Source organism: Melanaphis sacchari, unplaced genomic scaffold (genome assembly GCF_002803265.2).
Source record: "Melanaphis sacchari strain LSU unplaced genomic scaffold, SCAv2.0 Contig60_pilon_pilon, whole genome shotgun sequence".
Lineage (NCBI taxonomy): Eukaryota > Metazoa > Arthropoda > Insecta > Hemiptera > Aphididae > Melanaphis > Melanaphis sacchari.
The window spans coordinates 700,165-714,319 of NW_020271429.1; the positions used below are offsets into that span (position 1 = coordinate 700,165).

Genomic DNA, 14,155 nt, shown 5'->3' on the forward strand with positions numbered 1-14,155 from the left:
CGCAGTGTTCGTAGTTCGTTTGGTTCATTGTGTTAGGCTTCAAGCGAACTGTGCCCTTCCTTCAAAAAACCGCGGTCGGATCGGCACCTCCGGAGGGTCTATGCGCCGGCGCGGGACGGCCGGCTGGTCGTGGTTCCACCGCGGTTGCTGCGATCGCGGCCGATAACCCATCGGCAGGTGGTAATCGTGTCGGCGTCGTCGCGCCGCTGGCCGCACCGAATATCCGACGCGGAGCGGCACGTCGAACGAATCGACCCGGCCACCGGCGGCCGACCTGCCGACCCAGCGGCCGTCCGCGCCGGCCGCGGGCTTCCAGGTGTTCATGTCCAACGGTATCACCTCGGCCTTGTAATAGCCGCGGCCGCCGGACGAAGCGGTTTTCGCGGCGGCGGCGCCGCCGTCGTACGGTCTGTTCATCTGGTCGGCGGCGATCGGCTCGTACCGCATCGGTCCGTACTGAGTGATGATCACGTGATCGTCGTCCGGGTAACCGAACGCGCCGCGGCCGCTCGGCGGTTTGCCGGTGGCGGCCATCGCGGCCAACGCCGAGAACGACAACATCAGCGCGACCGTCGCTGGGTCCATTGTTGGGCCAAATGACGGCGGTGACGATGATGTGCGTGTCGCTGCGGTGACGGTCGACGACACAATGAAACGTTCGCAGACAATGGACCGCGGCGGTGACACTGCTCCTGCTCCTGTTCCTGCCGCCGCCGCCAAACGGGTTACCGTGCTGTCATTGTATTTGCGTATTTTTTAGTTGTTGTTGTTGTTGTTATTGTCATTGTCGTGTTTATAGCCACAAAGTCGGACGAACGCGAGGCGGCGGACGTTTAAGTCTCGGTCACGGTCGGGCGCGACCTGTATGCGTACGTAACGTTAATAGTTTGATAGAAAAAATTAAAAATAAATAAAAATAAAAATGTTAAACGGTGTTGGGTCGATTGTCGATAATAATCACGCGCGACTGTACGTATACAGAGCAAGGGTTCTTAACCTCATCTAGTTAACGAACCCCTTTTATACCAATAGTTTAGCCATGGACCCCAATCGCCCCGATTAAACCAGAAAATCCATGCTTGCGCGCAGAAATATTATGTGATAGACAGTGACGATCGGAATCAAAGATTTTAATTGCTACGGATACGGGCGTCAGATGCGACGTGCACAGAATTGGATAAAATGTCCGATTGAAAATTTTTGATGCGCTATTTTTTTTTTCTGATTACAAATCAATTATAATATTATCAATATTGTTCAAATTTACGAAAAAATAATAATAAACATATTCATATAACATCTTCTCTAATTTTGAATGGGCAGAATCTAAAACAAAAATGCATATTATTTATAAAGAAGTTTAAAAAAAAAAGAAAAAATTAAAAGGATACGTCTAAATTACAATTACTTAAACTGATTGGTTGAAAAATAGGTATAGTATAAATTATTTTAACAAAATTAATTTTATTGGATCAACTGAAAATAATAAAAATTACTGCGTGGACCTCCAAAAAACCACCTTACACCTAGGAGTTCATGTTGGAAGTTATTGTATCGTGATCGCCGTCCTAGTTGAAGAACCACGCGAAAAAAGGGAGTTCGTGGATAACCAGATAAGGAAACTAGTATAAATTAGCAGAGAACGTTCTCGAAAGAATACTCTCACGGAGAGAATATTCTTAAAACCGATTTCAATATTTATTTATTCTTGTTCATCAAGTTAGATTAGGGTACGAAGGTAACCCAGTCAAGAAAGTTTTTTGTATTGTATCTTTCACCACCTCATTGTTCATTTTGTTTTTTGTTCTTTTCTATGGCAGCTGTTCCCAAAGTTTATCGACTCACGGTGACCCTTTTAAAAGTAAGTTTTCCCACGACGTTTTTTCCTAAATCAAAGCATGATTTATCATTTTAAATTATTTTTAAATCAGATCATATTCCGCGACACTGGTTAGATTATTTTGGAAACCACTGTTCTGTGATATAATAATTATACAACAATAACCATTACGGCACCCGACACTTAAGTAGGACAATTAACTTGAGAACTCCCTCACTCCTAACCAACAATTTGTAAACTCTGGTTATGCCACTAAGACTGATGAGATAATCATTTAATTTCTACCACATGTACCCTGATTTGGCTGATTTTCTAAAGATAATATTAATATTATACATCACACGTATCTAGTTGAAAATTAAAAAAATGAACATACTTTTTTTTTATTGTAACTTATTCTTAAACTTATGTACTAACGAGTATATCAACACTAAAGCTCAACATTCACGTTTTTATTATATAATATACACATATGTATCTTCTATTTAATCTAACGATAATGTAAAACTTATTTTTTTCTTTTTATACGCCTATAATAAAAATAGGTACATAGTTTATTAAATGTTAATATTATATCATTATGCCAATTTAATATTGTCCCTAAAAAGTCATTTGCTTATTTTATATAAACGCATTTTTTATTTTTACCTACAAAACAATATTAAAATACATGTCATTCGAGGAAATGTATATGATAAAAATGTTATAAAAGCTTAATAAGCTTTTAATATAATATATTAAGTCGTCAAAACGTGGGTATAAAAGAGAAAATTACCTACCTACCGAATATTCTCCGTTTTTTGAGAATATTATCCATGAATATTATCATCACGTAACAACTTTACATCACTATTATTATAATATACATATGCAATAAGCATAAAATCGTTTCGGCCGATTAATGCTGTAGCTCTTTTGACTGGACGGTTAGTTAGATTTGTTTGATTATATTATTTTGAACGCATCGTGACGTCATCGTCGAGTGCAATAGAGTGTACAGCAGTCAGCAGATGAGTCTTCACCGCCGCATTCCGTCTCGGTTTTTTTACTATTATTATTATTATTATCAAACATGCCAGTTATTCAACCCGTTTGCAGTGCATATGCTGATCGTCGTTCTTATAACAATATTATACTGTACACTTGGGAGAGAAACAAATGCGATTACTGCAATGTCAACGATCTAGGGTTTCTAGAACCTGTTGTTGTCTTGCATCTGCTCGTATGGTTGACAACCTAACCTCGCGCGTTTACATAAACAATTTTAATAAAATCGACAAAGAAATACATAAAAGTATTATGAATCATGAATCAACGATGCGTAAACATTATGATATATAATACATGCGAATCAGCATTTATATCAACATCAATAAATCAGTTTTTTAATCCAATTCTTTACAAAAGTGTCATCTCGATTGAGAAGGAGAGACAACATTTTATATATTCTAATGCACCTGCAACTGTTTTACATCTATGTAATATTATGTTTTTTGTGCAAAACACATGAATCTTTAAAAAATAAATAAATAAATTCACTGCCACGGACAAGACATGATATTGTGGTCAAAGTTTAATTTAATCACAAGTATAATAAAATAATACCACTTTATGTAGATATTATTTTGTTTATTCACTTTGATTTCCCAAAAATATGCGTAACATCTTATTAAAATGTGTCTCTTTGTTCTTTAACAAAATATTTTTACATCTTACTAGTCTATTTTCTTCGAAACGTTCATTTAACATCAATACCAAAGTGTCCGGTATACTTTACAAATGAAAAAGGCTGTGAACGACTAATTTAAACGAATTAATCATCAAAGGTAGGCTAGTGGCTACCATTCTACTATATATTAAATATTGAGTAAATCACTATTATGAATGTGGAATATTAAATTTTAATTCAATAATTTATAATTGTATACGCAAAACTATTCTGAACAAAAACGGTCTGTTATCCTTTATCACCAAGTTTATTTCGTGATATATTTTTCGACTTATCAAAATAATTAATTTACTTTTAGTATTACAATTCATAATAAGTTGATAAATATAGACAGTTGAAAAAGAACATGAATCTGCAGGGGTCATTAAATCTACTTACAACTTATCTTTAATAGTATTTTCACATAAGTGATAGGGAAACATTAATTATTTTTTAGAATGGAACTACAGATATATGTGTACATACATGAAATAATTACGATGAAAGGATAAACTAAGATTTTTAAACATAACATCTTATAGCGACAAGAATAACAATGTTATTTACATAAAACTAGCAGATTTATAGAGTATATTATAAGGAACTATTAAATTCAGGGTATAACGAAACAGTAAATAAAAATGGCAGAATGTTGATCTTACTGGAAACACATGGACTGATCTGTGATAAAAATCACCACATCGCTCACTGTCACAATTCAGAGTCCGATGTCATTCTGATAAAATACTTTTTAATTATATCGTTTCGGTCATCAGACCAACTAAGTTGTATAAGCTATATAAGAAAAAAGGATAAATACATATTAAAAATAAAATAAAAGCATCTATAGTAATAGTATAATGTAAAATATATACGATTATTAAGAAATTTCTGTTAACCGTCTATTCGATTAATCGTCATTGTCCTGGTCCCAACACTGACGATTAAACGAGTTTCTACTGTATTATTTAAGAAATAATATTATCAACAAATAATAACGAAAATTGTAAATATCATGTGCCACAATAAAATGTTGAAAAAAAATTTTTTTAATATTATATTTGGATTAAGTATACAACATATTTGAAAGTTTGTAAAGATTTTTGTCTTACGGGCATAAATCTTTTTTTTTGCTGAAATGTAATGATCCCACGATTCTCGGAACTCGTAAAATATATTTTGTAATAGCAAGCCCCAACGCCTCCGACTATAGTGGCACGTACACGGACTTCAACTATTTGCGCAGGTCGACAGAAAAAACTTCCAAAGAATACAACAACGTGTCTGAAGCCAAATTTATGGAACTCAGGTCTAGGAGAAAAGGACTTGGAATGTCACATATAAAGCAGTCCCTAATTATAGCATATTGATATGTATGAAAGCCGTCGAGTCTTTGGCACCTTTACGACTCAAATTTTTGTACACTTTATAAAACTAACTTGTATTAATTAAAAAATAAATTATTTTCAATTACAATTGACTTAAACAATAATTTAAAATCCACGACTTGGAGCGACGGGAAATAGGTACGCTACAAATCGTACGAATCATATTTTGATAAATATGGGAAACAAACCCTGTGGTAAGTATAGAAAATCGATTTTTTTTCTTTGCAACTCTACTTCTACACTCAACAAATACCTCATAATATTTTTTAGTAATGAAGCAAGAAAACACAACAAAAGTCAAAAAGCCTTTTCCAAGATTTAGTTCGACACTGAGCGAAATTATTTACCAAACTATATATTTTTATTTACATATAATATTATAAATTAATATGCACCGCTTTCACGCATGCCTATATTTTTTGATAACCATTTTCACTTTTACTCTTATTATCTTTACTAAAAGTCATCGAGAAAAAAAATATTGTTTAAAAAATTATGTCTATAATAATACAATAACATATTGGTATAATATCACTACAAGTGGCAAATATTTGTCCACTAGCCAGAATGGAATCAGCAAATAACTGGTATCTATATTCTATGTACAAGTACTATCAACACTCATAGCAGTCATAACAGTTTCAGTCAATTGGGCTAAAAGAGCGTTTTCGATTTCGATTTTCAAGTTGTTCTAATCAAAATACTGAGTGGCCAATAATCTTCACACATTTTTAATGTGAATTTAAGTTTGTTAAAAACCGTGACGCTGTTAAATTTTAAATAAAATAATTAATGAAGACATAAAATTTTGCCGTAATAATTAAATCGATAAGAGTAAGTAGTAATACACTAGTAAGTGGTAATAAAAAAAAATCAATAAATAATTAATAAACTGAAAATTAAAATTGATCAATATTATAATATTTAAGGTATATTTAAACCGTTCAAAAAAATAAATTATACTTAATTATTAAAGTTATTATATTGTACAAGAGGATATTTGTTTTTGGCTTTAAACTACCGAGCATTAAACTAAGCTATCCACAATAACAAAATATTTAAAAACTTTAATTTAATATTTTCCTTGTAGGTATAACCCATACATATAATAGTGTTCATAATTCTTACAAATGTATTCTAAAAAATACTGCATTTAACAATAACTAAGATTTTAAAAACAAGTATATGTGTTTTATAAATTATAAATACTAGCTTTGACTTAGAATCAATCACTTGCAGATTAATACAAATTAATATTTGGATATAGTAAATTATTTTATTTTCAGAAGATATAAATAATCAGCTTTTGGAAAATTTACAATTTAAATAAATTGTACTAATAAATAGAATAACTAAATAATGTATAAAACATAATCATAAAAACTAATTATTTAAAACGTAAATATATAAATTACACATTATAATTAATATTTTGACTTAACCATCTGTTTTAAATCTAAATAAAATGTATTACAACCGTATCAGTATTTTTACAATATTTAGATTATAAGTATATATACATATAATTAATGTAATATCTATAATATTAAGTAATAAATTAATTCTAAAAATAATATTTTTACTAATACGTAAATACCTACGATACTACTTATTTATTGAAGTATGCAATTGACCTTACTATATTAATAAATACTACTTTAAGTATGTTAATAACTACGACATAGGTATGTGGTACAAGTACAATATGACGTAATAAATGGCGTTTTAATAACTATTTAAATAGTACTCAAATAATTGGAGTGCTAACCTAATTAGTCACTCAATATTTTTGTTTAATTAATACATTTTAAATAACTTAGTGATGGCTAGACGTAACAACTTCAATAAAATACCAAATAAACCTAAAAGGTATGAAATAAAAATATTTGCATCGGTAGATAGTAGGACCTTATATCTGTTGAAATTTTAAATATATGCTGGAACACAGTACGATAGTCCTTACAAAAAATCTAACATACCTACCTTTTGATATTGTGCAACGTCTTATCAATCCAATAAAAGTAGTGGAAGGAATCTTATCACCGATCACTGGTAAACAAGTATTCTTTCGAAGAAATGGTTATTACAGAATAAAATTACACTAACTGGGACGTTATCCAAAAACAAAAGAGGAATTCCACCTGAATTTCTTCTTTATAGGAAAAAAGAGCTTTATTCTAGTATTTTTGGGTTTACAAAGGAAATATCTATGGTTTTATATACGTACCAGCAAAATTAATTTCTGTCGTATTAATCTCCACTATGCATAATGATGATTTAATTGATGAAGATACTAGTCCAAAAATAAAACCAGAAATCATAGCTTTTTACAGCATAACTGAGGGTGGAGTAGATACATGTGATCAGTTTTACAGCAATTACAATGTTGGTCAAAAAACTAAAAGGTGACCATTGGCTATATTTAAACATTTTATTAACGTCTCTGCACTAAATGCATATATATTATTTTCAAAAGTAACAAAAATAAAAAGAAGAATATTTTTAAAAAATCTTGTCAAAAGCCTTACACTTAATCAGTTGATCATATATTTCGAAGAGTAAATAATCTTCATATTTTACGCAGTCTTCGATAAAAAATATAGATATATTTGGGTAATCAAGGAATTAATAAAGAACAAGTTCAAGTAACAGATGAAGTCGACAACACAGGGGTTTCTAAAAAACGTAAGAGGTTTCTTATTTATCCAAGCACAAAAGACAATAAGTACAGTGATATTTATAAAGTATATGTAAACAAAATATTTGTAAAATTCATTCGACTATTGTTTGTTTTAAATGTGAAAAACATATTTAAATTTTACAAAAAATTATATTTTTATAATAATTTTACATTTAGGTATACTTAATTTAAAAAAAAAATAAAATAAAAACAGAGAGCGTTTTTTTTTATGAAAGCTCATTATTTTATAACGATTATTCTTATGCTGTAAAATTGTTTCAATTATTATTTTTTTCAATAAACAACTAGTGAAGTAATGAATTTATGATATAAAGTTATTTTTTATTAATAAATTAGTCTTAAGTTTGACAAATATCATTATTAGGGAAGGAATATAAAGAAATTCAAATTACAAATCAATATGACCTGACGTGATCATTTGTATAACTATTTTCAAGTGACTAGTTAAGGGCTAATAAAGTTTAAAAAAGCAATGTCTATAAAGTATATTAAATGATTCCATTCGTTCGATTTTAGATTTAAAAGATTGATGAACCTAATAATCTTCAAAAGTGTAATGTTCAATAACTGTTCTCAATATACAATGCGTGATATTGATATGATGTACAAGTGATATAAAAAAAACATCGAATGTAATCATAGTGCTCACTATGACGGATACTTCAAAATAAAGACGTAACATAGATAAAGTTAATATTTAATTTTGTAGGACAGGGATCATTAACTTTTTAAAACTGCAGGCAGGCTACCTATTATTTTTTTTAAATCTCGTGAGCCGCATTCGTAGTAAAAACACATTATACAAAAATTCAGTTTTATTACCTACTATAATTTTAATGCGTTATTTTGAAGATTAGGATATGTCTTCGTGCTAATAGATATATTTTGAATAAAACATTTTAAGTTCAATATCATTGAACTTTTCTTTTAATATTGTAGTATCATTATAACGAACTAACAGGCAACAGTCAACATTTGTACAGTTTATCTTAACACATATTTCCCAATGTTTTTGATAGCAATGTCTTAAAGCTTAAATGATGAACCTATAGTCGTTCTAGTTTTGTCAAATCTCTTCGTGGACCACAAATAAAGACAAGGCGGCCCGCGAGTTGAAAACTTCTGGTGTAGGAAGTACCCATTCAAAATTTCAAAATTAAACTTTTAACAGTTACCATAGAATATAAATCATAAATACAGTTATTATTTACCTATTGCGAAATTATTTTTTTTTTACTACGTGCATATTGTATTATGCAGATAAATAAATTAATATGAGATTGTTGACTCAAGTTTAAATAAATAACATGTACATAATCTTAAAAGTAAATCTAAATAAACTCGAAGTATTTAAATTATTTTATTATAATGATAAACGATAATAAACAAATTCCTAGAAACTAATGAATTAAAACTCCGCGTCTCATAAATCGTATTAATTAAATTAAATACCAAGGTACCAGTAATCTAATAAAGATTATTTAATATACATTGCACACTACACATATTTCCAAATTTAAGTGCTCTTCAGTTAATTTGAAAATCATTAATATTCATGTACAATGTACATATTTTATAATACACAAAAACTATGCATGCTTATTAAAATTATCTAGCATCAAATTATTAAAATTAAAATAGCTTATAGCATTAAGCTATTATAAAGCACTCAACATGTTATATTTATAACACTATAAAATATTGAAATTATTTTCTTTGATTAGGAAAATTAATTTTACATTAAAAAGACAATTTAATGACTTATATAAAGTAATTCAAGTTACCGTAAGTAAACCCTTATAAATCCGGCGCTCATAGAATTTTATTAAGGTTTTTGATTCCAATTACTAACATGAGACCATTTTTAATGTTTGTGCAACATTTTATTATTTATTCGATTAATAAATAAATTATAATAAAGACAAAATTGTGGCCCACTATTATCAGTAGTGTAAATAGTAGCAAAACTACAAAAGCCGCTCTATACTAAAGGTACCTACCATCGATCACTGGCAGACAATACGCGTCATAAGTCAAGCTAAATGCGTGCAAGTTAAAACTTTGGAAGTTCCGATTTTCTAAAAATTATTTTCCACGAACATAGTGCTGCAAGTGTCACATTAAGTACACATTCAAATCTGTCCTTACCTTGTAAACCTACCTCCAAATTCAATTTTCAAACCACGAGCTCATAAAATAAATGACGTACGTCGTACGTGTGATATCTGTCGACTGTCAAATCCAGTTCTTGGCGTCAACCATCTATGAACACCAATCTGTCAAAATATAAGAAAGGGAATTGGTAACAAATCAATTTTTTTTTTTTTTTATTTTTAAAAGATATTTACAATCTGTATACATCATAATACGTACAATGAGTAAATAGGTTGACAATGAACTCTGGACGTGACGGCGTGAAGGAAGGTGAGCGTCCATCGACACTGCTTCCAAACTATAACCCTAAGTGGGTTGCTAACCTAACCTATTGATTATTATAAATTGTTTAATATAGCATTATAACATGGCCGTTTACGTTTGATACGACGAGGCGGCGAAATCAAATCAATTTATAAACAGAATTAGATTAGATTTAAATAGATAATTAGACTTTTTTTCAATATTTTATGCCTACTCACACGTTCGTTACTTACGTGGAGTATTACTAGGCAGCTAATGTTATCGTTAGTAAAATAATATGTTGTTATTTATATCAAAAAAAAAAACAAATTTTACAATGTAAAAATATTTTTATCGACAACTTTTGGAAAATTGTAGAATCTTTAACATTGCTAAAAACTACTGTAGCAATCGTAGAATATTTTCCATCACAAATTTATAATGGACGGTCGAAAACAAATCATAGCAATTATGATTCTAAAAAATATTCATGTAGGTACCTAATGGATTTTTTAAATTTTTTGTTTACACAATCAAAATTATTAAACGCAATCAATTATTTTAATTATTAATATTGTTCTTTTTTGTTTACCACAATCACAAATGGTAAAACCGACATCTTTTTCGTGATCATCATATTATTAGAATTAGAAAAATAGAAATATTATATAAAATCATTTAAATAATTGATTATAATTTATAACCATTGAATAAAAAACATCGACTATTGAGTAATAATGTTCGAACTTGAAATCAAAGAGTAGGTACCTATAATATAAACTCCAAGTAGGTAGTCGTTTCAGCACGACGGAGTGAATTTAATGATGTCGATTAAGACCACGGTTTGTCATGTTACACATTTGAAAATCGCTTATAATGTCAGTACCACCACCCCTTGTACCGTTCCACACACTAATTCTCATTTCTAAATTCCAACGCAATTACTTTTATACTGTAAACTGTAATAGCCTCATGTACTAAGTAGGAAAGAAAATTGGAATCGCTTACATACACCGTACACGGCGTACACGTCATATTTCTCATGTTTATAGAAAATGCATTGTTGACCTGAACGTTCACGTAATGGTGGTTCGGGGGACATTTTACCGAGTATTCTCGGCTTGCAATCGTTCGACGGCCGAAACGTGCGAAACAAACGATGTTATTTTTAGATTACCAACAAATAACATTATAATATTATACACCAATAAAACTAATAAAAGTATAATATCATCAACAATATCAATATGTAACAATATATACCTACTTGATCATGACTTAAATTTTAATTCGATCATTTAAAAGTATACCCATAAGGCCATAACGTTTTACAACTTAAATAGTAAGAAACGCTTACACTGCTTAAATATTGTAGGTACGCCACGCCGCTGTACACACAGTATAATTCATATTCATTTTACGGTTTTTGATATTGTCACGAGTTGTTGAAGTAATATTTTACTGTTAGTAGTACACAGTAGGTAGTAGGTATCTACTACAATAGATTGAAATAATTTTTTCCGAAAATATTATTGAGTTTTAAAACGTTTAATAATATATGTAAAAATTGTATATACCCACCATTAATGTTTTTGAATTACAACAAAACAATGAATATCATTATTCATAGTTTAAATATGTAATTTTATCCAAATTTCAACTAAAAATTCCTATAAGAAAAAATTATACTTTCAAATTTTTCAAATATTTTGGTTTTAGCATCTTTCTGTAATTTTGAAAAAATGTTGTCAAATTTGGACTTCAAATACTTTTAAAAACAAATTGTGCCTGTGTAATATGTATTTTAAATATTTTTACATATCTGTAAGAACATAATATGTGATAGTGACGTTTTGTATGAAATTTTCAAGCATTTTTACACAGTAAATAATTATTTGTTGATTTTTTATAAAAAAAAAAACTGAAAAAAAATGGAAAATTTTAAATGTCTATAAATAACTGAAAAATAGCACAAGTATTTTGAAAATTTTATCAAGTATAAAAATTAAACTTTCTGATAGATTTAATTTTTTTCCTACAGTTGAATAATTGTTAAAGAATTTTTTATTCAATTTTCAAATCATAGACAAAAAAAAAATTTTATAAATTTCCAACCACAAAATGATTTCAAAAAGTCGAGATTTTAAAAATTTTGTTAAAATTCTAAATTTAATGGCTTATAAAAAAAAAAATTGCGAATATGTACTTTCAAGTTTGTTAGTTCACATAAAAATAACTCGTGGAAATCTTGTATTAAATTTTTGAACAATTTTACCCAGCAAATAAATTTTTATCAACGTTTAAAAAAAATAAACTAAAATAATTTGAAATTTTCAAATATCTATAATAATAACTTAAAAAGAGTCAAAGTATTTCTAAAATTATATAAATCCATAGAAAATATATAAATATCTGGTGAACATTTTAAATATCTGCGGTTTTTCGTTTTCGAATAACATTGGTAAAAAAAAAAACCAATTAGATTTTATTAAAAACTGAATTTGCATAAAATTCTCATTTTTCCTAAATTTCTTGTCTGTTTTTCAATTAAGTACTAAAATACTGGTAATTTGTAAACTACAAACAAGATCTAATTTGTTGTCTAAAGAGTGAAGATTGAAACAACCTTCAAAATTGAAAATCGATGCATTTGTTTGAGGTTATTTTGTACTAATCCGATGGATATGACACTGGCCCATTATACAAATGTATTGTAACACAATCGCCAAGTTCGCCCCCAAGGACAACCCATACGTATACCCTGCTGACCCTATTATTTTTTTTTAAGGTTCTTTCTTCAACAGGCCTCACACATTCGATTCCCAGTCCTGACCTCATGTCGTTTACTCGTAAGGTAGGTGCTTCTTATAACTAGATTTTCGTTAGACTTGCTACATTTCTCTATTTATTATCATTCAATACACAGTTCTTCTAGAATCTACTCATAAATTAATTTAAGCATTCTTCTTTTTAAATAAGATTCCGTAAAATAAATTTGAATAAATATAATATTCTTGAGATAGACCTTTTACCCAGAATAGTGTTGTGGTTCATAGTTAACATGGTAAAGAAAGACGGTAGTCGGAAATATTGTTGAAAATAAATAAAATACAATAACGGCAGCGTCATCTAGTGCCGAAATCGAGTAAGTAACGGTCGCAATGGTTCTTAATTTTTTCAACACAAATAGTTAAAATTAAAAATGTCGACAAAAAAATACTAATAGGTTCTATTATTGTTCTGACAGCTAAGCCTAAAAGCCAAATAATTAGTTTAATTTAGAAAATAATTCCGTCTGTGGCTCTGTGCATGCGAGTAATGCGGTTGTCTGTGCGTTGTGTCGCATCGTGAGACTCCAATGCTAAACCTTCTTCTTCGATTTTAAACACATTTTTTTACATCGCTGAATCGGTAAATTAAAAACTTATAAGTTGACAACTACAAAGATATCAAAAAAACTTTAGTTTACGTAAAAGCAAAAAAAATCTATCAAATCGATAATTCAATGATTAGTACCTACACGGTGTTGAATACCTCAAGAAGTCGACGATTGCTCATAGACGTTTGTTGTCTTACGACTAAATGACTCCGCCATTGTCGTCAAACTCGTGCAAAACAGAAAAAGGAAAATCTATGAATAAAACTTCAGGTTATCACAAACCAAATACATTTAGCAGCAATCGTATACAAAGCGTGTTAATAGTGACATACCTATTCAATTCATCCACTGAAATGGAAGGCTCAATACCAGGAAACCTTCAAACAAGTCTTAAATAAAATGTTATCGTGATCTTAACTCTTAATCATATTTTAAATTAAAAAAATTATATACATTATATACATATAATAAATTAAATAAGATTTAAAGTGTAGCCGTTGGGCTACTCTTTTTATCAAGTATTAATATTTTTTTTATACGAGTAGCACATATTCTTATTGTAAAATTATTTAACAGATTGATTTCAAATAGAAAATAAAAAACATAAAAAAAGTTTAGAAAATACAATAAATTAAGTTATGACTCATGGCCATAGAGAAGTATTCAATTTAAAATTTAAAGTTTACTAGAAATCAACTTTTATTTATTTTTAATTAATTTTTTTAGTTCAATATAATTAACA

At 29.6% G+C, this 14,155-nt stretch overlaps 1 protein-coding gene across 2 annotated transcripts in view; it reads right to left on the minus strand.

The window, feature by feature from the left end:
• Positions 1–636, minus strand: part of LOC112600109 — a 6,777-nt gene extending 6,141 nt beyond the window's left edge. The window contains exon 1 of one of the 2 annotated variants that reach the window (XM_025347273.1): positions 71–636. In XM_025347273.1, the coding sequence (XP_025203058.1) occupies positions 71–585 (515 nt within the window). In that variant the 5' untranslated portion in view covers positions 586–636. Of the gene's footprint in view, positions 1–6 lie in introns of those variants that run through there. The other variant, XM_025347272.1, reaches the window with a different exon arrangement.
• Positions 637–14,155: the final 13,519 nt, after the last annotated feature.